The 27,373-nt window shown below is 53.0% G+C and overlaps 9 protein-coding genes across 9 annotated transcripts; 5 read left to right on the top strand and 4 right to left on the bottom strand.

Moving 5' to 3' along the window:
• Positions 1-40: 40 nt before the first annotated feature.
• Positions 41-1,895, top strand: B0H65DRAFT_524634 (uncharacterized protein). The gene is made up of 2 exons (XM_062828822.1): positions 41-515; positions 577-1,895. Exons 1-2 carry the CDS (start codon positions 359-361, stop codon positions 1,572-1,574), a joined length of 1,155 nt encoding a protein of 384 aa, XP_062681686.1. The 5' UTR covers positions 41-358; the 3' UTR covers positions 1,575-1,895.
• B0H65DRAFT_465412 (PITH domain-containing protein) lies at positions 1,896-3,277 on the bottom strand. Its single transcript, XM_062826806.1, has 2 exons — positions 2,654-3,277; positions 1,896-2,511 (listed from the first exon to the last, which is right to left on the bottom strand). The coding sequence occupies exons 1-2, from the start codon at positions 2,911-2,913 to the stop codon at positions 2,100-2,102; spliced, it is 672 nt and encodes a 223-aa protein (XP_062681685.1). The 5' UTR covers positions 2,914-3,277; the 3' UTR covers positions 1,896-2,099.
• Positions 3,278-3,326: 49 nt separating this feature from the next.
• Positions 3,327-6,919, bottom strand: B0H65DRAFT_465410 (RNA polymerase I-specific transcription initiation factor RRN6-like protein). Its single transcript, XM_062826805.1, has 3 exons — positions 6,505-6,919; positions 4,516-6,442; positions 3,327-4,320 (listed from the first exon to the last, which is right to left on the bottom strand). Exons 1-3 carry the CDS (start codon positions 6,662-6,664, stop codon positions 3,396-3,398), a joined length of 3,012 nt encoding a protein of 1,003 aa, XP_062681684.1. The 5' UTR covers positions 6,665-6,919; the 3' UTR covers positions 3,327-3,395.
• Positions 6,920-7,105: 186 nt separating this feature from the next.
• Positions 7,106-8,460, top strand: B0H65DRAFT_194206 (chromosome segregation protein Spc25-domain-containing protein). Its single transcript, XM_062821688.1, has 2 exons — positions 7,106-7,477; positions 7,547-8,460. Exons 1-2 carry the CDS (start codon positions 7,246-7,248, stop codon positions 8,092-8,094), a joined length of 780 nt encoding a protein of 259 aa, XP_062681683.1. The 5' UTR covers positions 7,106-7,245; the 3' UTR covers positions 8,095-8,460.
• On the top strand, positions 8,289-9,967 carry B0H65DRAFT_558074 (mitotic-spindle organizing gamma-tubulin ring associated-domain-containing protein; the record flags this gene model as incomplete). The annotated part of the gene is made up of 5 exons (XM_062830092.1): positions 8,289-8,709; positions 8,763-8,840; positions 9,000-9,269; positions 9,302-9,770; positions 9,810-9,967. The coding sequence occupies exons 1-5, from the start codon at positions 8,638-8,640 to the stop codon at positions 9,965-9,967; spliced, it is 1,047 nt and encodes a 348-aa protein (XP_062681682.1). The 5' UTR covers positions 8,289-8,637.
• Positions 9,968-10,875: 908 nt separating this feature from the next.
• On the bottom strand, positions 10,876-14,124 carry B0H65DRAFT_194229 (uncharacterized protein). The gene is made up of 2 exons (XM_062821689.1): positions 12,574-14,124; positions 10,876-12,500 (listed from the first exon to the last, which is right to left on the bottom strand). The coding sequence occupies exons 1-2, from the start codon at positions 13,936-13,938 to the stop codon at positions 11,217-11,219; spliced, it is 2,649 nt and encodes an 882-aa protein (XP_062681681.1). The 5' UTR covers positions 13,939-14,124; the 3' UTR covers positions 10,876-11,216.
• Positions 14,125-15,351: 1,227 nt separating this feature from the next.
• Positions 15,352-15,762, top strand: B0H65DRAFT_442508 (uncharacterized protein; the record flags this gene model as incomplete). The annotated part of the gene is made up of 1 exon (XM_062825579.1): positions 15,352-15,762. The coding sequence occupies one exon, from the start codon at positions 15,352-15,354 to the stop codon at positions 15,760-15,762; it is 411 nt and encodes a 136-aa protein (XP_062681680.1).
• A 949-nt stretch (positions 15,763-16,711) lies between these two features.
• On the top strand, positions 16,712-21,070 carry B0H65DRAFT_194173 (uncharacterized protein). Its single transcript, XM_062821687.1, has 3 exons — positions 16,712-17,970; positions 18,023-20,053; positions 20,107-21,070. The coding sequence occupies exons 1-3, from the start codon at positions 16,983-16,985 to the stop codon at positions 21,024-21,026; spliced, it is 3,939 nt and encodes a 1,312-aa protein (XP_062681679.1). The 5' UTR covers positions 16,712-16,982; the 3' UTR covers positions 21,027-21,070.
• A 1,169-nt stretch (positions 21,071-22,239) lies between these two features.
• On the bottom strand, positions 22,240-26,320 carry B0H65DRAFT_194157 (WD40-repeat-containing domain protein). Its single transcript, XM_062821686.1, has one exon. The coding sequence runs from the start codon at positions 25,912-25,914 to the stop codon at positions 22,360-22,362; it is 3,555 nt and encodes a 1,184-aa protein (XP_062681678.1). The 5' UTR covers positions 25,915-26,320; the 3' UTR covers positions 22,240-22,359.
• Between the last annotated feature and the right edge of the window lie 1,053 nt (positions 26,321-27,373).

The raw sequence follows: 27,373 nt of genomic DNA, 5'->3' as shown, positions 1-27,373 counted from the left end.
GGTAGCTCATCAGTGGACCTTCCGATAAGGCATTGATAAGGATTTTTGGGGACGGGCAGACCGACAGCTCAGCAGTCCGATGGCGGGCATCCCGGACCTCACTAAGTAGCTGACCAACAGTGACCAACAGCGAGCAAGAGTGACCCGGAAGGACCACGTTCGTCCACTGAAGAAGAGGCACGACGTCACAATCACCTTTGTCGCTTCTAGCTCAATCTGTCCATTTCTTCCTTTTACACTACGAGTCATCCATCCTCAACCGGCTCTTTGCGCGCGCGCTATCGAGACAGCAACACAATACAAACTAGCGAATAACGACACCCACCTGAACCAAGGAACGAGCAGACAGACAAAAGCCATGACAGAGGGAGTTGAGGTTTCGCCCGCGGATGCGGCAGAGGCGCGCGCCCTCGAACAGGCTCGCATTCGCAAGGAACGTCGTGAGGCCAAGATCAAGGCCAATGCCGGAAACCGTCTAAATAGGATCACAGGATTGGGAGGCGGTGTTGAAAGAGGTATGTGTGTTTCCATTCATCCATCTTTGCCCCAAAGCTGACATTTATATCCTCTCTTCAGACCCTGCTCCTACGGCGCCAGTAGCCAGCAGCAGCAACGATGACCAAACATCGCCAGCCCCGACCTCCACCTCCGCACCCCGAGTCCATGCCGACCCCGAAGAAGTTGACATCTCCGCTTCGGAACACTACTACCAACCAACCACCACTCCACGAATCCCCAAGCAGCAGCAGCAGCCACAGCCTACACAAGGCCTTTCCCCTTTCGACCCGAACGGCCTTTCCGAAGAGAGCCTTCGCCAGATGATGCTCGGCCGTGACCCCGCCATGGGTCCCGGTGGTGCAGGCGGCGACCCCTTTGCCAGTCTACTAGGAGGAGGTCCAGGCGGTCCTGGCGGTCCTGGCGGTCCTGGCGCTGAGGACCCGATGATGCAAATGATGCTCAACATGCTCGGCGGTGGCGGTGGAGCTCCCGGTGCAGGCGGCGCCGGCATGCCACCTTTTCCAGGAGGAGGGTTTCCCGGCATGCCCAGTATGGGCGGCATGATGCCTCCCGGAATGGGCGGTATGGGCCAGCAAGGAGTCCCACCTACCATGGCAGTCCCCGACCGGTACTCCTCTCTGTGGCGACTGCTACACACGGCCGTGGCGCTCGGTCTCGGCCTCTACATTGCGTTGTGCACCTCGTTCAGCGGCAGCAAAGTCGACAGGGACAGCAAGAACATTCTCACTGGCAACAGGCACCACCACGCGGGGGCGGGGGATCAGGTGGCTGTGGGCTATGATACGGATTCGGCGAGACGGTTCTTCTATGCGTTTGCTACGGCTGAGGCGCTCCTGCTGACGACGCGCTTCTTTTTGGAGAAGGGTTTGGGAAAAAGTCCGGCGGGCGGCGCTTTTGGTGGTGGTATGTTGGGCATGGCGGCCGGGTTCTTGCCACAGCCGTGGAAGGGGTATCTGGAGATTGGGCTGAGGTATGGACAGATATTCAGCACGGTCAAGGCGGATATTCTCGTTTGTATCTTTGTGCTTGGGGTCTGCTCTTGGTGGAGGTCGTAGGCTCGGTTCCAAGGGACGCAGAGAAGAAGATGTTTCAGAATGCTTATTTCAACTGGTTTCGGACATAATGGGACGGGTTATAAAGGGATTGCTTAAGCATAATCTACATGTGGTTTTGCGAAGAATAATGGCGCCGAATATCTTAAAGAAGGCTAAGGGAAGGAGGTGCTCGTTTTCTGTATCAGTGTCCCATTTCCACATAATTATCCCGTCGAAACATGAAGGGTTTGGGGAAAGTTAGCAAGACAATGTCCGGACTCTTCCACAGAGTACTTACGACAGTCAAAACTACCGCCAGTCACTGGCAGGAGTCATCATGATATTCGAGTCCAAGGTATATTAATTTGTGCTCAAGACTACGAAGGTCATTCATCCCTCAAAGCAGCAGAACCCACTCCGTCAGCAAACTCCACGTCCAAACCCATTACCAAACTCCTCCATCAACCCCGCCGCTCTCAAGTCTCAACCCCTTCCTTCACTCCCCTCCTCACTCCTCACTCCTCACTCCAGTCCTCACTCACTTCCTCACTGCCCCTGGGTACTCCCCACCCCCCTCCCCTCCTCAACCCCCCTAACCTTATGATCACTCGGCCTAGCCGCCGCCTCATAAACAATATTCTTGGGCGCCTGTCCCCTCGTCATCCACTCGCCCTTAAACCCAATATAACTGATCCTGGTCTCGTCCTCCTCCCCCTGAGAAAAATTATCCGGGAAGAAAAGACACAAGGTTTGAACGGCGTTGAACCTCGCTCGCTTGACGGGAAGTTCTTGGATTTCCGAGGTCTGGGAAAGCTCGAATTCTTGTGTCGGGGCAGAGTCTTCGGCTTGAGCAAAATCGTGGATGTCGGCGTTGGCGAGGAGGCGGAGGGTGCGAGGGGCCGAGGGGGAGGGGGAGGTGCGCAGGAGGAGGGCGTGGAGTTTTATTTGGGCTGTGAAACTGTTTCGTTGGGGTTTTGTTAGTGATTGGGACGGTGTGTATAATGCGGTCATTGAGGTACAGGAGAGGTTGGCATGAAATTTCATGAATAGAAGTTGCGCGTGACTGAGTGATGAATGTAAAATAAGGTAGTGTGACATACGGAACGTTAATAATCAGCTGCTCATCAGCATCGCTGACCACCTCGGGCTCCGTCTCCAATCGTTCGGCCCACGTCTTCTTGATGATGGCCTTGCCGGAGCCGTGCACCTGCTCGTTCAGCGTGGTGATCTCGTCGAAGTTGATGTGCTGGTACAGCGAGAACTGCACGGCGGGGGTGATGTCGTCAGAGTGGTCGTGCTCTGCCCCGCCCACATGGTGGTGGTGGTGGTCGTCGTGTTCGTCGTGGCAGTGGTGCGACATTGTGTTGATGGCTTTGTTGTATTATGAAGATTTACCGAGATTTTTACGGTCGAGATTTCGGTGCCTCGAGTTATCAAGCTTTTTTTGATGATCGGATTTGATGACGGAGTGGTTGTTGAAGTTTGGTGAAAGTGAGGGGCTAAGACAGAATGTTTCGTGGGCCTGCGTGACTGACCTTCAGTTCTTGCAGTGGATGAATTCGAACAGCAACTCCGGTTCAACGACAACGATCGACATATTGCTTTGGGGAATTGAGAGCTGTCTTGAAATGTAACGAAGTCAATTTTAATCTAGAACCGTGTACGAAAACTGGATTGAATGCCGAAGCTTCGAGTATTTTCCGCACTTTCTCATCCAAACTTGAATCGTAAGCAAACGAATTACAACACTGAAGGTGAGATCACACGTTTGAATATCACACAACATCACGTCAGATCAACCACAGAAAACACTTTCGAGTTGCCAAACAGTCATATTATCAACTATCTGAATCCCATCCGCTTCTTCACCTTTTGCTTCTTCTTCACATGAGAGGGCCTACCTCCATGTGGACCTGCAACAATTTGTGACATGGGCTGCGATGCGAAAAACTGCGACGACTCCGGCTGAGTGTTCTGCGTGAAAGCAAACCCCCTCGGCTGGCTCGACTGAATGGCAAACGGCAGAGGTTGACTTTCTGCCTTGACGGCTTCAACGCCGCGAATCCTCGCCAGCAACTTCTCCCTCTTCTTGCGCTTTGCCTCGAGCTTGCGCCTTCTCCGGAGGCCAGCATCGTCTTCCTCGTCGTCTTGACCTGGCTTCCATGTGATGACATTGGGGTCTTCACCGAGCTCCCAGTGAGAGGTGACCCGGGTTCTACCGCCAATTCTCCTGGAAACGGGATTCATGGCCGCGTACTGGCGTAGCCTCACGCCCACTGGATCTTCACCGTCCGGCTGATCTTGACTCTGGGTCGCATCATAGCCTTGAGACTGTGATTGCGACTGCGAGTGCTGTACGAACTGGGAGTGCACTTGTGACGAGAACAAAGGAGGAGAGCTGCCAAAAGGCATGGAACTGGCAAATGGCTGGCTCTGACTCGATCGGCCATCCCAAGTCTCCGCTGCAGCCCATTCTTCAGGTACTGCCGCTACTCCGGCCTCAGAGAGGAGAGTCTCGGCAGCGAGAAGCTGCAGCTTGGGAGTGAGAGCCCCTTGGAACGCCTTTCCACGGTTTGAGGGAAGATGAGAGAACATCGTCATCAACCTCTCAAAGGCCCGGTCTATATCATCACTCAAGACGTGACGACCATTTGTGGGAACCAGTCTCCCAGGAACATCTTCGAGCAACAAGTGTTGATGGGATGACCAGTGCGAAGCGAGTCGAACAACGTCTTGGACACCTCTTGTTTGTTTTACTAGATTGAGTCTTTTTCGCAAAGCGTTAGCAACATGTCCCGACAAAAGTTGAAGAATGACAAGTGTGTGTGGTGAGTCCTGGATCAGAAATAGAACAATGTATAGGTGTATTTTTGTAATCATTGTTGATCATAAACAGCCTCTCTTTCGAGAAAATCATCATATTGGACGGATACTGTGCAAAGGGTGAATGGTTCCAACTTACAGAGAATGTCTAGGCATATAGCCATTGTGTGTCTCACGACTAATGACCTCGGCGATGCGAGTAATGTCATCTTCATTCTGCGATGGGCGTGCCTCGTTCGAGGTTGAGGGGACCACTAGCCTGTCGGCCAATGCCCGCCCGTAGACCACAAGACTGAGGGTATCTGGTTCCCTTTTCAGAGTTCCAGATGAACCTTGGCAAAGTTCCGGGCTTCGGGAATCGCTGACCAAGGAACGGTCGTCAAACTCGTCTGGTAAGACAAATGCATCGCGCAGTTGCTCCGGAAGCCTTGTCTTCTCCGGTGCAGAGCCAGAACGGGCTATGCATTCATCTGGAGGTCGCACCCGCACACCAGGCTCGTCAGACCACATGCAGAGCGAGCAGCTCAGATCCAGATCGTGTCCCAGCGTAACCAGCTGGAAGAACCTGGTTTGCCTCTTCGCGAGAGCACGAGCGAGAGATGCCGTAAGCTTTGCTTGGCCAACTCGTCGCTCGACCGGAAGCATAGCGACACTGATGGACTTGGATGAAGCTTTGAGGCGAACTGACTCGCGATGGTAGCGAAGAGGTTTCCCTGAGCTGGGGCTGATGAACCAAAAGACGGTGACTTCGCCATTTCGACTGGAACGGATCGACACGAAGCAGGCCAGAGCACCATCTATGAATGTGCCAGGAGACACCTCGAGCCTCAGTGTCGGATCTTGGACGTCTCTTCGGTGAGGTGAAAAGACAAGCGGCTCAAGCCGCAGTCTAGGACCATCTTCTTTGACAGAGAGCCAGGAGATGGCTGTGTTCGTGAGAAGGAAGGCCTGTGATGGATCCAAGTGCGAAGGGGCGAGGTCCAAGAGACGTTCGCCTTTCTTTGCTGACAGCAAATGAGGCTGGTCCGCGGACTTGCGAGTTTCCGTGTCGAAAAGGCAGAGAGTAGTGCTGTTTCCGAGGAGAAGCAAGCTAGCCCGAGACAGGCGTTGCCTTGGCCTGGCGCGCGTGGAACTCCTTGATCGACTTTCATCATCGGATCTGTCCCTTTTCAGAGACAACCACATGATTCTATGTGGCTCCTGATCATCTGCTGTCCTGCCAGGGAACTTTGGGATGGACCCTAGGTTGATGTTGCCGCACATTCTCAGTACCGGCTTCATCGCCTTGGGACGTGCACCTCGACGGCCAACAATGTCCCATACGCTCCAATATCCAGCTTGATCAATAATGGCAAGCTGAGGGACCTGATTATCAGAAAGCGGATTGAAGGAGACATCCGAGTGAGATCCGCCCCCGGATCGATCGGACGTGATGGTGAACAAGGGGTTGGCAACAAGTTGCGTCAGGGTTGAGGAAGATGGTTGGATGAAGGATGAGCATTGCACCGGCAGCTTTCTGAGTTCGGGCTCGCAGACCGTAGTTGAAGTGGGTTTCTGCACAATGAGCCAACGAATCTGGTCGTATTTCTTGCTGTCATTGACGAACTTGATCAATGAGATCGGAACGCTGTCCTGACACCAGTCTCCTTCGAGATGGTGGTTCGGGACATGAAGACGTATCTTAACGTCCTCATCTGTCCAGCTCCACTCTTCACGGGCGAGACTGATCAAGCGAAGAATGTGCCCCGACTCTCCGCTGGCAGTGGCGAGCACCGTGTGTCCCCTAACTCTATCAGGGTCTCTGACATCGGTGATCTCTCCAGTGGCCAGGAGAGAGGCAGTGGTTGGTGGTGCAGGATGAGTGCGCGAGTAAGTGTTGCTGATCTCCTCAATGAGCAGCGTCTCGGTATCAACATCTCCGAGAAAAGCCTCTGGGAGGGTTTTTAGGAGCCAGTTGTTCTGAGACTTGGCAAGTTGGGAAGGACCGAAGCTGCCGAGGTCAGGAAAGGCTGTCTTGGTGGGCGCGGACCACTGATTGAAAGGCGTGACTTGTTGGAATTGGGGAACTAACAAGCGAGTCGGTTAGTCCCAGAATCCCCAAGTGAGGCGCAGGTGAGGAGCAGCTTACTCTCATCTCTAGCACGATCTTTGCGAAGTTGACCAGTGCCTTGGTTGATTTGAGCGGGAATGTAGGTCAACCGCCCGACGATACCACCAGCATGAGCGCGAGGGCGACTCAAAGCATGCGTGCGGCCGACAGGGCGGATAGGACCATGTCGATCAGCCATTCGGAGCTCTCGGAGTGAGGGTAGCTCGCGATGACGAAGTGCTCGGCGGGATCATTTCTCCCCCGATACCGAATGCTCGGTGTTTGCAACTTGGTCAGGCAAACAAAAGGAAGATATTAGAGGTAGGAGCTCAAGTGCGCCGGCGCATTGAGTCCTGACCGTGGTGGTTGGTGGGGGATGTTGGAAGCAAAGAAATGCTGTGGAAGGGAAGAAAAGAAGAAGAAAATGCGAAACGCGACCAGCTTCTCTTTTTTTTTTATCTTTGCAAGAGAAAATGCATGGGTCCACCGTGAACTTTTTGGTGGGGCCGATTCATCATTGAACGTTCTGCAAAAAGGTACGTACCTTTGAAGCTGTGACAGCCAATCAGAAAGAAGCCCGGATCAGAATCCAATTCCCCAGGAAACCATGCCCGAAATGGAAGGGACGTAAACATGTCCAAGAACTTGAGAAAGTTCCCCCACCTTCAAGAGCAAGCATCACCAACCACGTCGTCCCGAGTCGCGTCGCAAGGCTTTCGATCGCATCGCATACTGTCGCAATACTACATTTAGCAATAACTTTAACGATAAGCATCAAAAATGTCACGAAAAAGCGTCATGTCGTCCACGTTCGAGCCGTCGCTCTCGACTAGCCGACAGCCCCTCGGGCCATCGCTCGCCGATACCCTACCCAGCATCAACTTTGGCTTCGACGAGCTGCGCGATCGCATGGCCAAGTTCACGGCAAAATTTGACGACTTCATCGAGCAAGGGCGCAGGCGCGTGCTGGAGGAGAGGAACCAGTTTAGGATGAACGTGGCAGAGCTTCAGGGTACGTGTCATGCACCCAGTCAGACCAAGAGGGCGCATATTGATGCTAATATTCTGCTTCCTGTAACAGAGGACCAGCGTATGAAGAAAAAGGACATTGAAATCCTCCAGCTCAAAACCAACACCTACCAACAGACCATGGCCAAGGAGGCCGCCGAAACACGCGAAATGCAACAAGCCATCGCTTCGCTCACCGAGCAGCGGGATAAACAAGCCGCGATGCGCGACGCTTTGAAAGAACAAATTGCAGCTACACAGAGGGAGATTGATGCGCGTCTAGCGGCGCAAAGGGCGCACGCAGCGCAACTAGAGGCGCAGGCAAGATACAACGTGCCAGAGCTGGATTTCTGGGTAACAAACCTATGCATGCGGATCGAGGGTGCCGGAGCAGAGGACAGGCTCAAGTTTGTGTATACGCACATTGATGAGAGGAACTGGGAGCGAGAGGCCTGGTTCGAGTTGAGTATGAGTGGGAGGGACTACGATGTGAGACATTGTAGGCCAAAGCTGGAGAGGGAGAAGGTGGAAAAAGTGCTGGACCGGGTAAACGAGACTAGGGAGCTCGTGGTACTACTGAAGGGCATGAGAGAGTTGTTTGTCGAGGCCATGAAGTCTTGATTTCAGTTCAGCTGGTCTGAAGATAGTTTGGATAGCTAGATACCCCGAGTATTGGACGTCCGGCTGTAGATGCTGATGACATGGACTAATGACCTTTGGATGATCGTCATGAGTGTCGCCTGCTTAGGAAGGAGGGTAGGTATCGTACTCTACCTCACGCTTGTGAGCTATTCAGGTGTTGTTGCCCGGTGAGCCGGAGTCGTCGATCGGCTGACAACGGTTAGAACCGATAAGCGTGACTTCCTCGCTCCGTTGAGGAAAGAGCCCCTGTAGAAGCCCGCTGTAGCAGCTCGTTCCTTCCTGGGCTTGGGGCTTACAGCGGAAATTGATAGTACAAGAGCCCGCCAATCTCTTCCTCACATCTGTGTCTTCAGGTTCCGACGCGTCAACCCCAATCACCACAACACTTCACTTCACCTCTGTCCTCTTCCACCTCACCCCACTTCAACTTCAACTCAACACATCACCAAACGTTGCGCCACGCTCTTCAAAACACAAAAATCACTTTCATTATCCAAGAAAAGAACATATCATCATTACAACATGGAGAAGAGCGAAAAGCAGGCCGCCGCTCAACAAGCGGTAGACATTCTCCACGAGATTTCCACTATTCTGGTAAGCCAACATTGGTACCCTCCCTTGCGAGCCGACTGCTAACCATTAACCAGAACTGTCAGTTGGATCGTAGAACACTCTCCATCTGCATTTCCATGATTGAGAATGGCGTAAAGCCCGAGGCGCTGGCTGTAAGACTGATGATGTCCAACCTCACGTGGCCTGTCAACAATGAGCCAACTAACACCCCATGATAGGAAGTGATCCAAAAGCTTCGCGTGGAATCCCGAGTCATCCAAGCGGACATCGAGGCCGCCGCGGCCACCCCCAACGCAGCCCGCCGAAAATAGATGATCGGCGGGGAGAGGGTTTTACTCGGTTCTTCGAAGCGTGGACCGTTAAATGAGGAAGACGACCAAGATCAGATGGACATCGACTTAGCCTCTGACGGCAAGAATCAGCGTTATCTGGCCGCGCCGAACGATGCCATTTCACGGTACCATTTGAAGCTCACTATTTACACCCTTCGATGGGTGATTATGGGGTTCAAAAGGCTGAAGACAAGATTTCCACCGTTGTGCCACTCTGACAGCAAGATGGACCCGATCGCGACGGACTTGGTTCGCCGACTACCGTGCTGTTCAGAAGGGAGGAATTTAGCTCCGAAATGAGTCGTGGTCGCAAGGCGTCACGAGCAGTCAATGGAAGCGGGAGAAACGGCGCTTTGCCATTGGGATTGAGAAGGGCCAGAAGGGCCAAAAGCGCACCAAATCGAACAGAGAGGATCAAATATTATGAGGAGATGCTGCGATTCGTGAGAGAGCGGCCCATGATCTCGACATCGATGCGGCCCAGCCCGACGTCAAGTTGGGCGGATCACGATCGCTTAGAGGGCTGGGACCAAAATGAAGAAGAGGAGGAAATGGATCCGATGGAGCTCTGGGAAACAGAAAGGGAGAATAATAAAGACGAATCGAGGCAAGAACAAGCACTGGTCAAAACGGAGGTCATGGAACTCTGCGAAACAGAAGGAGAGGAAAACAAGAACGACTCGGGGGAGCAAGAACAACAGACACCTCTGGTGAAAACGGAAGTCATCCAAGTACAACCCTCCAGCAGCAGTAATAACTCCGATAACAACGAACGACTACGCCGACCAGATCAGACATCGGAGGGTGGAAATGAAGAGGCCAGTGGGATGAAAGTTGAAGTCACGGAAATGTCCGTCAGCAGCAGCAGGAGCAGCAGTTTCGAATGCGACGAATCACCATACGGAATGGAGAATCGGATTGAAAAGGAGAGGCGCAGGTCAAAATAGAGGTCACAATCACTTCCAACAATAGTAGCAACTCATCTCCGACCCGGATTCGAGCCACAGCGAGGCATTTGCTCTACGACGACTGACGACTATGGCACACACTCTTCCCATCCCGGGTTCACAAGGTTTACACGATTCACGATATAACACCCGCGATGGAACCTAGATCCATTCCAGATCACTTATCCGAAGGCATGCGTGGTGTAGATGGATGGGGCTTAGCGATTGTTAGTTTTTTCTGTTCACTCAGTCTTCACAACGTAACCAAAGAAATCAAGAATAAAAAACAACTCAGCGACGGACGGGGAGAACAAGACCGTTTATTTTTCTATTCCTTTCAGCCGGCAGATACATAGGACTGACTGAGTTCAGACGAGCGTGTCTTCATTTGTGACCTCTGACCTGTCTGTGTTTGGCTGTTTACTTGATCCCACCATTCATGAAAAAAGGTCATGAAACCTCTCGTAGAAGAATACTTAGTTCCCGTCATCATCTAAATCGACTGACTGCCCGCACCACCTGTCATGTAGAATGACTTTCTGTCTCTATGTACTCTGACAATACCGAGCAAAAACATCCTTATACCTACCTATCAGGCAGGCCCTTCCATCTCAAGCCCCCCATGTATGTCCAGTCTCAACCTTCTTTATCTTTTGAAAACTATGTACAGATATTTCCCGTTGGCTCAAAATAATGAATGTACTTTGGGATCCAATTTTGGATTGACGACCTACCTAGGTGATACATATCGGCAATCAGACTGTCTTGATCTTTCACGTTGCAGACAGTCGATCTACCTAGATGGTGTGTTTGGATGGTCAGTCGATTTGGAGGTCCGTACTGTAGTGGGAGCAAACAACATGTCAAGCTTATTTATTTACTCCCATAATAGCCTTCGACCGTTCCAGTTATATTCAAAAAGGAGAAAACTAAGCCATGTACGCCTTCCATGGATCGCAACGATTCTCCACAGCACAAGTATTCTTTTCTTTTTTTTTCTCCTGAACATCTAGAATAGTCTCGAACCGAACTCCTGCTTTCATGCTCATGCCCAAATAAATGGTTCCGTCGTACAACATCCCGAACAAGAAAGATACCTTTGAAACCCAGAAAAAAAATATGCTGTGTAAGGTATATCATGATAAAGAGATATTCTGTCCGTGCTTTTCCTGCTGTTTGTTTCCCTGCCTTGAGGGTTTCTTTTTCTCCCCTTTTCCATTGACCATCCATTCATTGCTCATCAAGGGGATCATCTATGACCAATCAAATCCAATTCAAACCCCCCGTCCTCTCCGTCTTCCTCAAGATCATCATAGTCACCATCATTCTCTTCCTCACTGTCATCGTCCTCATCTTCCTCCTCATCATCCTCCTCCTCTATTAGATCCCTAATAGAGGTGTGCCCATCCCCAGGAACAGGAATCAACCTCCTCGGTGGCCTCCCCAAGAAACCCAGCACGTCTTCCAGAGTCACCATGTCCTCTCCCCAACGACTTTCCTGGTCGTCATCGGTGTAGTAGTCGTCCGAGTTGTAATCTGCGCCTGTTGTTGTTCCTGCTCCTGCTTCGTTTATTGACCTGCCTCTTGTTCTTCTTCTTGTCGTCCTTGTCGTTGTCCCGGGGATAGAGCGGTCTGGGATCGTAGTGGTATTGGCCGCGCCGGAAGAAGGAGCAGATGCTGAGTAACCGCCGAACCCAACGAAAGCGGCGGCGGAAGCAAGGACGGCGGCGGCTGTGGCGGCGGGGGAGGGAGGAGCGAAGGAGGAGGGGCGGGGGAGGTAGGTCGATGGTGAAGGGGTCATGGGGAGGTTGGCGGAAGTGGATGTTTGGGGTTGGTCGGCGGAGGAAGAGGATGGAGATTGTCGGTTTAGGTTGGCGAAGAGGCCTGCTAGGGCTGAGCGCCGTGGTGGTGAGATGGGGTCGGAGTGGAAAATACTTCTGTTTTGTTGTCTGTTTATGTCGGCGCATTGAGGATCCAGTCCTCGAGCAGCTGATAGTCGTCTACCGCCGGCTGTTGCCGCGCTGTCAAGGGCAACTGGCAGATCGCTCACACCCTGCGCTCCTTCGTTGGCATCACTCGACCCAGTGGCAGCCCTTGGTTCCTCCTCATCCTCGTCGTCGTTAACGCCAGGCATATGGAGCAGCTTATGCTCGACCGTGTTATACGAGTGACAGACTGAACACTTCAGTCCCAACCAGTGGTACCTTGTCTGGCTTTTTGCACTGCAGTCGTTGCACGAGATGACGGCCCGGGCGTCCTGGTACTCGTCGGGCATGGGCTGGGTGGCGATGGCGATGTCGAGGTTACGAAACTGGATCTCCATGTTGACGCAGCTCTTGTTGCAGACTGGACACTTGTACGATGTTTCCCGGTACGCGCTGAAACAATGTTTATGGATGGTATGGCCACATTTCATGATTGCAACCGGTCGCGGAGAGTTGAACAGGTAGTCGCCGCAGATGGGACAGTCGCAGTCGGTTGACCGTTCGATACATCGGTGCTCGTCGCGCGTGGAGACGCATGCTGAGCATTTCTGTTCACCAAGAACCGTCAGTCCATGTTGGGCCAAAGGGGCCATTTCTTCACACTAGCTCAAAGCGACTCACCTTGCAATGGAAGAAATCTTTGCCCAGGCCCAGCCCAACTCGGCAGAGCCCACAATCGTTACAGTGATAGATAGGTTTGTTCCGATCGTCGTTCCACAGTTTGCAAATATTACAATAGTAAGAGGCCGCCGACTGGTTACAGCCAACGCAAGTATGCGAGGCCTTTTGGGCGCGACCGCACAACATGCACAGCATGTGGCGTGTCTCCCGCCGCGGCAGAGTGTGATCTTCCACCTCATCGTGACAGAGCCGGCACGTATACCACCGATCACAGGCAGCGCATTGCAGCTTCACATTGCGCCGGTAGTGTTTGCAACCGAGCCTGAGAACGGGCTGACCGTTCTCGTCCAGATCCTCTGTTTCTTCCTCGGGTTGTATTCCCTGCGCGATCGCGTATGCGAGATTGACATCGAGTTCTCGCACCCCATATTCGTCGCGTTTCGGGGCGGTTTTGGGAACATGGGTCGGCTTCAGATCCTCCTCTGTAACGTGGATGTTCAGGGCATCCTCGTCACCAAATCCGCCTTCGCCCGCGAGAAACTTGAAAGCCGTTTGCAACGGGCCAAACGAATCACGATCCCGGTTCGATGATTGCTCGCGGCCATAGCTCTGCGCGCTGCGGGCGCTCTTGACGCTGTGCACACTACGCACGCTCCGACCGCTGGGCGATTCTGGGCGCATGCCCATAGTACCGTCATGCACATGTGGAGACTGTTGATAATACTCCTCTGTCATGACCTGATGTATCAGCTGCGCCTTGAGGGCCTGCGAGATGTCGGCCTGGTTCTGAATCGCCTGTATCCTCTTCCTCAATGCGCTCTTGCCGTCATCTTCTGGTAACTCCCCGGTCTGGGATCGAGCGTCGGAGTCCATATGGGAGGGGATACGGGGAAGCCCGAGAAGGCCCTGTTGGGCTGCTTGCGCAGTCCATTCTGGCGCCGGCGCAGAGATGGGTGAAGTTAACGACGGTCGCGCCGGCGGCGTCGAGTCGTATGCCGCTGCGGGTGTTGGCGGAACTAGGACTTGTCCAAGATGCCCTACTTCTGGAGTGGCAGATGCGACATGGGCGGCTTCCCCCAACCTCGAATGCGAACTTGATGCGGCGTTGGTTGGTGTGGTTGTGGTTGCGACAGCCACCGGCGGGGCTATGGGTCTACCAATATTCCCATCCAGACTCCTTCTATAGTTCTCCTCTTCGTCCTCAAACACAGACTCGGGAAGCGCCGCCCCATCGGATCTTGTTCTCTGGTGTTGCGAAGTGGAAGATGGCGTGGGTATATCGGGCTCTTCAGCGGCGAACCCTGAGGAGAATCGTCGAACTTGTCTTTGTGCTCCTCGAAGCAAATCGGAGACCAAGGTAGCCATAGCAGATCATGCGGTCGGCGCAGACCTCGTTTTCTTCCCTAGGATCGGCTTCGTCGAACGTATACGTATAGCGGCGGTAGGGAGGACTGGAATTGGCGGACGATGTTGAGAGACGGAGCAAGGGCGAGCGCGGTGGCGAATACGGAATGGGCGGAAAAGGAAGAAAGCAAATAAGAAGGCAAACACCAGCGACGTATGTATGCTGAAGAGCAAGAGGAAGCCAGTATATACGAAGAACTAAATTATGCTAACAAGCGCGGAATGACAATCAAGAAGAGTAAGGATGTTGCCCTGTGTATTCGTGGGTATCATGTGTAAAAGTTCATGTTTGGGGAGAAGATGTTGGACGAGGAAGCGGAAGTGAAGGACGGAAATGTCGGTCGAGCTGTGCAGACTGAGAGTGGCCAGTCGTGTTCAGCCGTGTTCAGCCGTGTTCAGTCGTGTTCAGTCGTGTTCAGTCGTGTTCCTGCTTGTCTCTTTCCTCTGGACGAATAAACCTCGGATTCCGGGCAGATCATGTCGTCAATTTGCCCGCCATTGTCTTGAAGCAGGTCCGTCCGGTGGAGAATCGATACGATGGCTCTTGACTTTCTTAGCATCTCGCCATCGTTGTTGCCATGCCAGGCTGTTAACGCCTGCTGTTTTGCGCTTTCACGCGTCCGCCTGTACGCCAATGAAACCCGCTGGTGAGATTGTCCGTCTCCCGCATCCGTAACACTTTTTACGTACTGCCAGTCTGCCACAGCAATAACAGTTCACCGACCTCACCTGTGCAGTGCCTTGTTGCGTCGCCCGCTCGGCTGATCACTTTGGCAGACATGAACATGTTCGGTCTCTTACACCGGGGGGGATGCCGTTGAGGGCTGGGGCCTGGCTGGCAAGCTGGTGGGGTGATTAGCGGACCGAACGGACCACAACGGCCCGGACCTCCCGGAGTGGACGAGTAAGACCCGGACACGGTCACTGTCGGGCAATTTGTCCGTCTCCGTGATCAGTACTTCTAAAAATGCCCTGCTGGAAGAGAACTATACGGACACCGTTTAACCCATCCTCATATCGGGATTATGACCTCGTGAGCACGTTCGTTCGGTCGGAAGCATGTTGGCAACAGGTTGAAAAAGAAGGAAGGAAAGTCATGAGGACGCTGTCGTTGGTTGTCAACGGAAGAAGAACGGACTAAAATGTCAGAACCACGACCACAACTGTGCATCCCAAACCCAGCGCGGCAACAGAATCGGATACAGGGGGCTCAAGCGAGCTGCAGCTGCCAATGCGGGGCCAGCCTGTGGGGTTTCAAGCCGTTGCCGTCGTCAACCTGGAACGGCTTGATGTTGTTGCACAAGCAGACAACAAGACGAAAGGAGGAACTTCCAGCTCGGCACATGCTGTTAGTGCAGCGTGCTATGGTAACCGATGGTGACAGGGGCAGAGGAACCGGATTTGGCTGGTGATCAACTGATTCACAGGGACCCTTGTCCTCGTATTCAGGGTCCCATCCAACTTGGCGCCTTAACATGCATCTCCAACCCCAAGGTAACCATCGCTAGTCATGGGTGCAGTGCTCGAAAAGGAAACTCCCGTCCTGGGCTTGTTCTTGATGGTGGGTTGCTTAAGCTCCGTGCAGGTGAACTGATGGAACGGAGAATCGATCTCAATGTTGACATGATTTGGATGGGCGATAAAGGGACCGCCCGTCGTAATCTCAATCACCATTTCTCTGAAACCCCCTTTGGGACGGGGGCTGTCCCAGGCTGGCTGAGCTGGGACTTGACCTATATGGACTTTTACACCAACATTGGTCTTGGCCCCCGCGTTTCCGCGTGACGCTTCCTTCGGTTATGGCCCTGTCATCTCACAAGTAACGTTGACGGAGAACTGGTGCTGTGGTGATCCTGCTGGATCATGTACCTGACCGGACTGTGCGTATCCGGTGGTGACAAGAGTGAGGAGGTGACAAGTACCCCTGACGTCGACTGACATGCCGGCGTTAAAGCTTGTTGTTCCATTCTTGTCTTTCTTGGCTCGCACAAGTGTCGATGATCCGCTAACAGAAATGCAAGTACCTTATTTGACGTTTGGTTAAGGCAGGCTGTGCATCTGCAGCCCGGGCATCCAACCGTCACCTCTCAGGGCTGGCTACCTAGCACCACATTTGCTTTTTTCTGAGAGTGTAACATCACGGCTACTCTTTTAACCCGAACGTCTTGAAACCTCTACCTGTGCTTATTCTTGATGGCAGCACCGCCTCAGTCCTTCGTTGAGTCTCCTCGTCCATGACAGATTACCTGATTCGAAACCGTCTCCGAGTCCATCTTTCCTCCATCCGTCTTGTGACCCGACAAACACCTTTGTTCGCCAGCCAACATCTCCCACTCGATCCAGTCCGATCATTGCCTTTGGGTTCAGCAACTCGCGCTGCGATATACTCGCTTCACGCTTCCGACCATAACCGCGATTCTAGCCAGCCGTCAAGGTTAGCCAATGCAAAACCAGACAGGTGAAAGCTAGAGCTAGTTTCCTTACCTTTCGTCTGAAGTTTTGACGAACCACGCGCTACAACCCAAGTACACGCTCTTTCGATCCGATCCGCCATGCCATGACTGTCATCGCTTCAGTCTAGCCTTCAATCTCTCCCTTGTGGTCCGAACTCTGGTGTCGACGGGTTCCATCTCATTCGCCATAAACCGCGTATCAGACAAATTGGAAGCCGCTACGGACAACCAAACAATACTTCTATCATTTGGAACCATACAGAAGGCATCCTTTCTGTTCCCTTTCTACTTTGGGTTCCTCCTAGGACATCCATTTTTCCATTCAGCTGGATCACTACTTCCACTTCTTCTTAGCTGAGCTCATTCATTACTGGCTACAGGCCTAGCCCCTGGTGAAGGTGCCATTGGTCTACATTACGTTGCCACTGTCACTGAATGATTTCCTAACCGAGTTGTGGTTGCCACCATCATCTACTACACTACTTATTTTTCCTCCTTGAAGGACGCAGACACACAGACTTAACAGAATTCTTGGAAAGCTCGATTGTCAAGATGGCCACCTATACCGCCCCAGCACGGTCTACACGGGAAGGTACTGCCATGAATATCAACACCACCTCCATGCCCCCTCCAACGGCCGTCTCGACCACTTCGCCCTCTTGGCCTTTGGGGCCTTTTCCCGGCAGACCTCGAGTGGATTCCCACGCCAATTCGCAGCCGCTCCCGCACCAGCTCCAGCATCCGCTTCAACGTCCGCTTCAGCATCCACAGGGGCCGCCGGCACAGGGATCCTCGCAGCAGCAGCAACAACAGCATCCGCAGTGGCACCCGCACCCGTTTCCGCAGTCGCACCGTGCCTTTGGACCTCCGTCGAGCAGCTCTGCTATCACCACCACAAACAACTTGAACCTGAACTACAACAACGGCAACGGAAACGTGAATGCTAACAACGTGAGCGTAAACCGGCCACCAATTCGCCGTCCTCATGCTGCCACGACCGCCGGTCGATTTCGAAGTGCCACCAGAGTCCCTGACCTCCCTGTCTTGAACAACTTGCGCATCACGGCCAACACAGGCAGCAACACCAACGCCCACGATTCCAGCGACTCTGACGAGGATTTCCGCTCTTCAGGTGCCCGTCCTCCTCAGAGACCACAAGCCCACCGACGCTCCATGAGCCATCCCTTCCCGTCTCTGTTCTCGAGCAAGAAAAAGAAGCCCTATCAGATGCATGCTGGCGATTCCGAGGCAGAAACGGTAGACGAAGCCGGTTATGCGCCCAAGCTCGGTACCATTAAATCTGTGCGAGGTCATAGGAATGTTCCCTCCACGGGTAACAAGGACTACGGCACGGGAAGTTGCATGACATGTGGTTCCTTGGTGCGATGGCCTAAGGAGCTCACTGTTTTCAAGTGCACCATTTGCTTGACCATCAACGACCTACAGCCATCCAGTTCAGGTCAGGGGCAAGGGCAGGGCCCCAGACGGGATGCTTCCCGGAACTCACCTCCCGCAGCGGAAGAGCGAGTCTTCTCTTATGGTAAGAAACTCTCTATTTGATACGACTCTTTTCCTCGCTAATACCTGCCTAGAAAAACCAGTTTCCTTGGGTCATACAAAGTCACTGGCTTCACAATGTTTGCGTTCCTTTCTTTCGTCTGCTCTACGCTCAAAATTAGGCCGGCAAGCAGATGTGCAGCCAGACTCTTATTTTACCTTGGCAAAGGTTCCTTCTAGAGATCAGCATGAAAGTCCGCTCTCACCCCCAAGGAGCCCAGGAAGGGGACCGCTGGCGAACAGGGCGGCAGGCGTGAGTCCCCAGCCGCAGCGTGATGGGTTGATGGTCCCAAACACTTGTCTGAACCCCCAACGGCGTTCTAATGGAACGCCTCGGTCATACTCGTCGTCATATCCCGAAAAGCGACCGGCGCTTCCTGATCTCGGCCCTCAAGCAGCTCTTCCTCAAGCGAGCCCACATATCGCAACCCCTGAAACAGATTCCAGGCGGATGTTTAAACGGCTTGAAGACTATATAGTCAGCTGCTTCACATCATACCAATGTCTGAATACTTCGTTTTCGACGACTCGCCCGGCTTACCAGCCTAGACCTACTGGCGAACCAGAGCGTCGACGTCGGCCAACGCAATCGCAACCTCAGCCCCGACCCCAACCCCCGCCTATGCCCCAACGCGAGGCCCGGAAAGACTCAGTAACTGCAGATCAGTCCTTTTTTGAATTGGACGCCAAAATGCTCTTGCTAGGGGACTTTGCTGAGAATGGTCTCTGGTGGACGGGAGGACATGAAGAAGTGGTACCAGCGAGATCATCGTCTAACCGGAGCGATCGCGGCGCGTCTGCAGTAAGCCCAAGGAGTCCTCGCATCGACTGGACGGAGCTAGAAGAGTGGTATACGACAGTGCTTGATGCTGTTCGGTCGTGGCCTCTGGTCTACGATGAGCTTGTGAGCGAGGATTCAACACTTGCTGTGCCTCCCGAAGCGCTGAAGGAGATCGAAGCACAGCTGCTTGTGGGACAGGACCATGTCCATAGGTCGCTTTTGAAGGCTAGCGAGACGATTATGAAACGACCCGGACGCCCGATCACTGCGCCTCATGAGCTACGGTTTATTCTGATTCTTGCCGCTAACCCACTGCTTCATACCTATTATAAGCCATACCCTGGTGAGTTCAGGCATATGGACTCGTTCTGGTCTAGTCAGGGCGGCCCATCCTCTGGAAGGCATTCCGGAATCATCAAACGTATCGTTGGTCTGCTGTCTAACACTCCCAACGAGTGTCACAATCATCTTGTCAACTGGCTTGCGAGGTACCCGGAACCGCTTTTCATAAAGACAAAGGATCTCATTTCTAGCTTCCTAGCTTTTCGACTGAACCGACAGAACGAGAAGAAGTACGATGCCAAAGTGGATATTACCGCCGGTTTGATCCCGAGTCTGAACGCTGGCAGGTCTGCGGCATCACTTCATGCCGCATTGGGATCATCACAGGCATCAGGAAAGAAGCAGAAAGAAAAGAAGAAGATATACAATGACGACTGGCAAATCAAGGCATCGGCGCAAGTCCTCGCGTGGATTTTCGCAGCCAACAACACGAGCCACTCTCAACGCAGCCTAGCCAATCGCACGGAGGGACCGGCTGCGAGCACAAGGGATCGAGTCCAGATGCGTGGGCAAATTCTTGCCACAAGCGATTTCTACACCACCCTTCTCGACGACTCCGATCTCGTGGCAGACTTTGAAACATGGGAGACGAAAAAGGGAAAGTTTGCATTCTGTCAGTTTCCTTTCCTTCTCAGCATAGGCGCCAAGATCCAAATTCTCGAGTATGACGCGAGGCGCCAGATGGAGGACAAGGCGAGAGACGCCTTTTTCAACAGCATCTTAACCCATCGTATCATTCAGCAGCACCTCGTGCTGGATGTCCGCCGGGATTGCCTGGTGGATGACAGTCTCAAGGCTGTGAGCGAGGTGATTGGTAGCGGCGGGGAGGACATCAAGAAGGGGTTGAAAATCAATTTCAAGGGAGAAGAGGGCATTGACGCTGGCGGGTTGCGGAAAGAGTGGTTCTTGCTCCTCGTCCGTGAGGTCTTTAATCCCGATCATGGTAAGTTTCCCTCGGTTGACAAGTAACTCTACTCGTTCTAACCATTGTTTTAGGGATGTTTGTCTACGACGAGGACTCCCAATACTGCTACTTCAACCCCGCCTCTCTCGAGCCATCCGAGCAATACTTCCTAGTCGGCGTCGTCTTCGGTCTAGCCATTTACAACTCCACCATCCTCGACGTCGCCCTACCCCCCTTCGCATTCCGCAAACTCCTCATGGCCGCACCACCTCCCACGCTAGCCACGTCCCAGCCTCGCCAACCCATGACCTACAGTCTCGACGACCTCGCCGAATACCGACCCCGCCTCGCCAGCGGCCTCCGCCAGCTCCTCGAGTACGACGGCGACGTCGAATCGACCTTCTGCCTCGACTTCGTCGTCGACATCGAGCGCTACGGATCCACCGAGCGCGTCGCCCTCTGCCCCAACGGCGAACGCCGCCCCGTCACCAACGCCAACCGCCGCGAGTACGTCGACCTGTACGTGCGCTACCTGCTCGACACGGCTGTGACGCGCCAGTTCGAGCCCTTCAAGCGCGGCTTCTACACCGTCTGCGGCGGCAACGCCTTATCACTCTTCCGGCCCGAGGAGATCGAGCTGCTGGTCCGAGGCTCGGATGAAAGTCTGGATATCTCGGCGCTCAAGTCGGCTGCTACCTACGATAACTGGGGAACCAAGAATCCCGTGGAGAACGAGCCGAGGGTTAGGTGGTTCTGGGAACTTTTCGAGGAGGCGTCCCCCGCGGATCAAAGGAAGCTGTTGCTGTTTATCACGGGAAGTGACAGGATCCCGGCGGGAGGGGCGGCGGCGCTGTCGATACGGATTGCGTGTCTGGGCGAGGATTGCGGGCGGTATCCGACGGCCAGGACGTGCTTTAATTCGTTGGCGCTGTGGAAGTATGGGAGTCGGGAGCGGTTGAGGAAGTTTTTGTGGACGGCGGTGTTGGAGAGTGAAGGGTTTGGGTTGAAGTGAGAGAGAGGGGGGGGGTTATGAAAGATGATGTTATGCTTGGTTGGTGTGTGTGATGATGAGAGAATGTTATGTGAAAGGTGGGTTTCTCTATAAGGGATACGGGGGTGTTGAATTTTTTTTTTTGGTTATCTTGCATATCCATCCTGGCCAGACTGGACCGGAAGGAAGGGGGAAAAAAGGGGAAAGAGAAAAACTTGCATCATCATCATCATCGGCATTGGTGGCATCAGAGAAGATAGGAGAAGGTGAGAAAGGTAAACAGAGACAAATACATGCGTATTGCATCTATCCTTCAATGAGCCAAACACCACTGTAGCTACTATTGCTTGCGCCGTATGTATGATTGATTACTGGACATCATGAAACGGCAAACCCATCTTTGACTGAGCAGACCGAACAGACTGAACAGACTGAACAAACTGAAGCCATGGCCGAGATAGCAATCAAGACAGCAGCGCCAGTATGGATTTTTTTTCCATTTTACACTCATTCTTCTTTAAATCCCCGTTTTACTTTTTTTTTTCCCCTCTCATTTACTTTTCTTTTCTTCCTTTTTTTTTTTTTTTTTTTTTTTAAGCTCAGAATCACAGAGCTCTTATAGAAAAGCGTACCTAGGTAGCAGCATCTCAGCAATGCAAAAAGTTACTTTAAACGGTGGTTGGTGTCCTCAAATGCTCCTCCTACATGTGCAATAACAGTTTTGTAAGGCATGTCGTTCGAGATGAAGACGCTCGTTCGGAAAGGAGGATGGCCCCAAACAGTTTGTGTAATTTGTGATTACTGTGTTTACTTATGCGAGTTAACTTTTTTTTTCTTTTCCATTCAAGCTACGTACGTACCAATAAGTAACAACGCCTCGAAGAGTGAGTTTAAAGCACTTCCTTCTATCACTCCTTGCCCCCTCTCCCCCCGCCTTCCACTCGCCAGAGACAAAATAAATGCATGTCTAAAGTAAGGGTATAGGTATACTGCCCCAGTCCTCCACCCCCGGATAATGCACAATGCCACTCCAATGCAAAATGCAGTCTCAATGATTCTCTCCAATCTGTTGATACAAAAGTTTTGACAAAAAGAGAAGAGCGAGGCTCGCCCATGTGGGTTAGGTTAGGTTATACAGATCCTGAAAGTGTTGTTTGTTTGTTTGTTCCTCAAAGTCGTGATAAAGAAAAAGAGATATTGTTCAGAAGGGGGTATCTTATCCACTTTGCTTTTCTGGTTCCTGTTGGCTTCCCTCCTTTATTTCCGTCTTTCTCCTTTTTCCGGCTTTCTCTCTTCCTTCCCAACCCATCCGTTCTATTGATGATGCCTTTCAAATTTCTTCCTGCAGCATCACCTAACGATGCAAATCCAACCCCAACATCCTCTCATTCAACTCACCACTCTCCCTCCTCCTTTCTCCGTCCCCACAGAAATCCTCCGCCTCAGTATCTGCCCCTCCCTCACAACCAAATTCACTCTCGGTCTCCCCATCAGCTTCTCCCCCATCTTTTTCTTCCATCATCATCCCATCACCATCGATGCACATGATCGTGCTCCCAACCGAGCTACTCTCACTCCTCCCCTCCGTAACGCCCGACGCCCCGGAGCTCGTTGACCCTTCTCCCGACGTCCTCGGCCTCTGACTCTGCCTTGCACTGCTGATCATCGCCTCCCTCTCCTCCTCGCTCAGCAGCCTCATCCGCAGCTTCTCATCTAGCATGCTGACCAACCGTTCACTATACTGGTCCAGCAGGTTGGCGAGCATGCTCTCGCTGAGCGCCTTCTCTCTGTCTCTGTCGTGGCCGCAGTAACTGTGACCATGGTGATTCTGGAGATGAGGCCTCCTGCTCCGGCTACGAATCGCCCGCTCGCCGAGGGCGGCCGCCGTAAGTCGCAGTTCGGCATCGAGTTCGGCGAGGATGTCGCCGCTGATAGCGTCCGAGCTTGCCAGCTTCTTGCGGTAGGCTCGTAGTTGGCGGCAGGTCTGCTCGGTGGCTGCGCTGAGGGATCCGAAGCCGTAGCCAGTGGCGGCGCTGCTAGGCCCCCCCGCGGATGTACTGGGGGCGGTGTTGCTTCGGAGGTTCGACAGGCTGGTCTTCTTGCGGGCGGATGAGCGGATGGTGGAGGATGCTGTACGTGTTACGCCGCCGTTGATGGGTGGGGGAGACGCGCAACGACGGTATATACCGTTGTCCTCGGAAGGCGGGCTTTCGGATATGCTACCTGCTCCTGAAGACGTCCGGCGTAGAGCGTTGCGCTTGATTCGGATAGACCCAGTACCGTCGGGGCTTATCCGCTTCCCTGATGTTACCGGTGTGCGTGTCGTGGAAGTCACTGTGTGCTGTTGAGAGGAACGCCGAGATTGTGCTCGACTGGGTGAGAGGTGACGCTGTCTGCTGCTGCCGGCATGCGATGAAGATGGTCGTTGAAATTGTGCTCGACTGGGTGAGAGGCGACGCTGTCTGTTGCTGCCGGCATGCGATGAAGATGGTCGTTGAAATTCGGCTAGCTCGGCTTTTGATAATACCCTCCTGAGTGGTGGTCGACTGCGCGCAGTTGTGCTGGTGGTCTTATCGGGAGAAGGATCGCGGTTCCTGGAGCCAGTCGATGGAAACTGTATATCCAGCCCCCAGACCATGATGGTCCCATCTTCTCCAACACTGATAATCTTCCTGCCAGCTTGCTCACCCTCAACCATCACCACACCGTTAATGGCTTCCGTATGACCCCATTCACGGCCCATGAAGGCCCCCGATTGAGCGTCGTATACCCGGATAGATTTGTCTGTGTTGGAGATGCCAAGCAAGAAGCCCATATCCCCCGTCGTTGTTTGGCCATATCGTAGCGATTCCAAGATAACGGTCTCAGACCCTCCTTCGTCGTTGCATTTGAACGAGTTCAAGAGTCGTCCGTTGTTGTAATCAAAATGACAGACTGAGCGATCCAAAAGTGATACAAAAATTGACTTTTCAAGAGGCGTTACCACCATTGAGGATGGCGAAGCCCGTAGCGTAATGACCCTTGAAGGAATGGCTGCCATGACATCAGGGTCACTCTCTTTCGTAACCAAATCGTGGATCTGAAGGGTACGGTCCAGCGAGCAAGTAAGAACTTTGTCGCGGGAGGGAATCAAGACCTGAACGACCTTGGCACTAAACTCCAATGTCTGAAAGTGCTCAAATGCACCGGAGGATGTTCGGTGGAACAATTGCGCTGTACGGTCTCTGCCGCAGGATGCGATAAGGAGCTTTGATTCGTCCTCAAAGATGGTGATATCCTGGCAATCGGAAGAATGTGCCTTCGTTTCGAGTAAACAAGCTCTCGTAGAGGCGTCAATGATGCGAAGGACGCCGAGCTTGTCTCCCACAGCAAAGAGACTTCCATCTTTCGTGGCTCTCACCACCACTAGCTGATTGACCGGTTGCTCGCCATCGATGTTGTTCTCTACCTGGTCCACGGGAACGTCAAGTGTTAACTTGATCAGGCCATCCATGTGCCACGTATTGATCCTTCCAGATGCTGACCAAGTGACGAAGGATGCGTCCGCACCATTGGATCCAGGAAGCTCTTGTATTCCAACAATGTCGCCGGCGCCAGGTATCGGAATGTGGTGAGGATCGTCGGATGAAACGGCTGGAATATGATCAGGACTCCAAATGTTGATTGTGCGGCGGTTGTCGATCGTTACGAAGTTTTCGGCGAGGAAACCCAGGGCGACGAGGCCGTCAGATGTATGAGGATTGTGAATGACGGGATCAGGGGTGCCTTCCAAGACACCATCGAGTGCGAGGGTTGCTAGCTGACCATCTTTCCCACCAATGTAAAGGGTCTCTTTCCTCATCGATATGCAGCTAACGGGGAAGTTTAGGTCCAGCAGTCGTGTTAGTTTCATTTGCTTGTTTGTATCGTCCAAAAGGCACACACTGCCCGTTTCTGAGCAGATGATGGCCCTGTTTTCATCAAGTGCAAGAGCGCAGCTGAAGGTGGCGTCTAGCATGGAACCCAACAGAATATTTCGGCCAGGTAATGGTTTCTGGGCCAGTTGGGCAGCTGAGCAGGCCGCCTCCTGTTGGGGAAATTTCGATTTCATCGGAGAGATGGGCGGTGGTTCTTCAACCCTCCAGACCTTGATGTGACGGACACCCAGTGTTATCAAATTGTTGCCCATCCACACCATGCCCTTGACGTGAGATGTACAGCGGTTTTGCTGAAAGAGCCTGGCAGCGCCAGTTCTTGTGTCGATCTTCCATATATAGAGGAACCCATCGTTGGCAGCGCCTAGAGAGGCCAAAAACCTTGTGTCTGGTGACCATGCTACCGCTTTGACTCCAAATGCGTGTTCACTGATGGATACCAATGGAGTATCGGAAGAGGCATCTTGGAGGTTGAAGATGAGTACGCGGGGAGCATAGCCTGTTTCGCCGACGGCCAGGTATCGTCCATCGCGGCTGAGGCCAAGGCAAGTGGCAGCCTTTATGCGCTCGCGACTTGTCCAAGTCTGTGATGAGTCTGCTGTCTGATAGGCCGATTCCCTCTGTGAAGCGGTAGTCCTGTTCCTACTGTCATTGGCTTTCGGTGTCGGATTCGAATTCGCTGCGGTAGTGTGGGAGACGGGAGAAAGCGCAAAGACGGGGACTGCCGAGGGACGGGCTCGGTAAAAGCGTTGGGAATAATGCTCGCCGGATACGTCAACAACCACAACAGCTCCGCCAGCAATGTAGGCGAAAGACGAGTGAACGGAATCAAAACCGGTGGGCGAGGAGCAAGTGGTGCCTATGACACGCCTGAGGGACAAACAAGTCTCATTGAGGGTGCGGGACCGTTGAGGACCCGGGGACCTAGAAGTCCTGGTGACAAAAGGAGAGCTGGCGGGCGTAAGCTTGTGTCGATTCGAGGGAGTGGATGCCATCTCGTAGCCATTGGCCGTTGGGGAGGCGGACTGGGGTTAGTATGTCTTGAAGTCCGAGATGGATTAGGAGAACATGAGCCAGCAAGTCGTCCTCGATATCGGTGGTGTATAGCTGAAGTCGGCCTCGGCGGTGGATTGCTAAGGAATCGACCGTGCGGTGAAAGATTGATAATGATAACTTGACTGGAAACTTTCTCGTTGTTGTCGTCGTCGGTATGGTGAAAGATATTCCAAAATCTTTTTGCGTGTGTAGTGATGAGGTACCCCTTGGTAAGCGGCGAGGAGGAGGACCAATGGTGCCTTGATCTCCAAGCTCGAGCTGAGCAGCCAAGGCGGGTTGTAAGAGAAGCGATAATGATGACGGAAGTAGCGTAGACGATTGGGAAAGTCTGAGCTTTCCGTCCGAACTTCCAAGTCGGCCGGGGTCAGTGCAATGTGTGGATGTTGCCTTGTTTGTGAACGTTCCCGCGGTAACGCTGCAAGATTTGACTTTGTTAGCATCTTTGCACAAAAACACACAAACAGCGCACACACCGCAAAGAACCTTTGCTCGAGCAAGCAAAGTTCAACCAGATTGAGATGGTCCGGTCAGTCTTACAGTGAGGGAACGAGCCGGAGAGAAGAAATTGCAGTAGCAAAAAGAAAGAGAAAGAGAGGCCCGGGACAGAGAGAGGGAGAGCGAAAGAGTGATTGGAATTGAATTGGCTTTGGCGGGGAAAGGTCTTCCTGCCCTGGATGACGACTGGGGTAAGGCTTGAGGGTTGGTTCAAAGTCTGCAGTCTTAGCTCAGGCCGATGAGGTCGAAATGCGGCCAAAAGTGGAAATATCGTGATGCCCTATCCAGCCCAGTCAGGGAGACAAGGTTCGTGATCTAGACTGAGGACGACATTGTGTAGAAGGTATACAATGATCGGATGGAAACTGGGAAGGGGGTTGAGATGGAAGAGAAGGTGAGATGAGATGAGGACTGGGAAACAGCCTTGGAGGCTAGAGTGCAAAAAGGGAGATTGATACTTCCCACACCTCCATCTCTCTTTGCTCTTGCCCATTCCTCATGAGAGAAAGGCTCACATTTCCCGTCATCATTGGCATGCTGGCGAGTGCTGGGATGGGCCCGTGGGCTCAAGATTGAAATTTCCCATTTGGGGTGAGGGTCCCTCCCATTTGGGTTTATGGGTCGCCTAATTCACGCTACAAAGGATGATCATCACAGTGATCGGGGACCGCTCCCTGGCCGCCTTGCAAGCGCTGTGGTCGCCGCCATTCGCTAGGTGTCACGGCGGGCAATCAAAGTCAATCTTGGTGTCACCCTCCCATCCGCTCATTCGGGACTGGTCTGTGCAATCTTGATTACCGGGAGCCAATTGCAATACATCCAAAATAACCGGTGGGGCACTTCGCTTAAGGATCCACAATCTCCACTCTTTACAGTTGTCACATCCCGTCTCGACCGCTGCAA

The sequence above is a fragment of the Neurospora tetraspora genome, assembly GCF_033439725.1.
Source record: "Neurospora tetraspora strain CBS 560.94 chromosome Unknown B0H65scaffold_4, whole genome shotgun sequence".
Taxonomy (NCBI): domain Eukaryota; kingdom Fungi; phylum Ascomycota; class Sordariomycetes; order Sordariales; family Sordariaceae; genus Neurospora; species Neurospora tetraspora.
The sequence above is the reverse complement of the archived record's forward strand: the minus strand, read 5'-3'. Positions and strand labels throughout refer to the sequence as shown.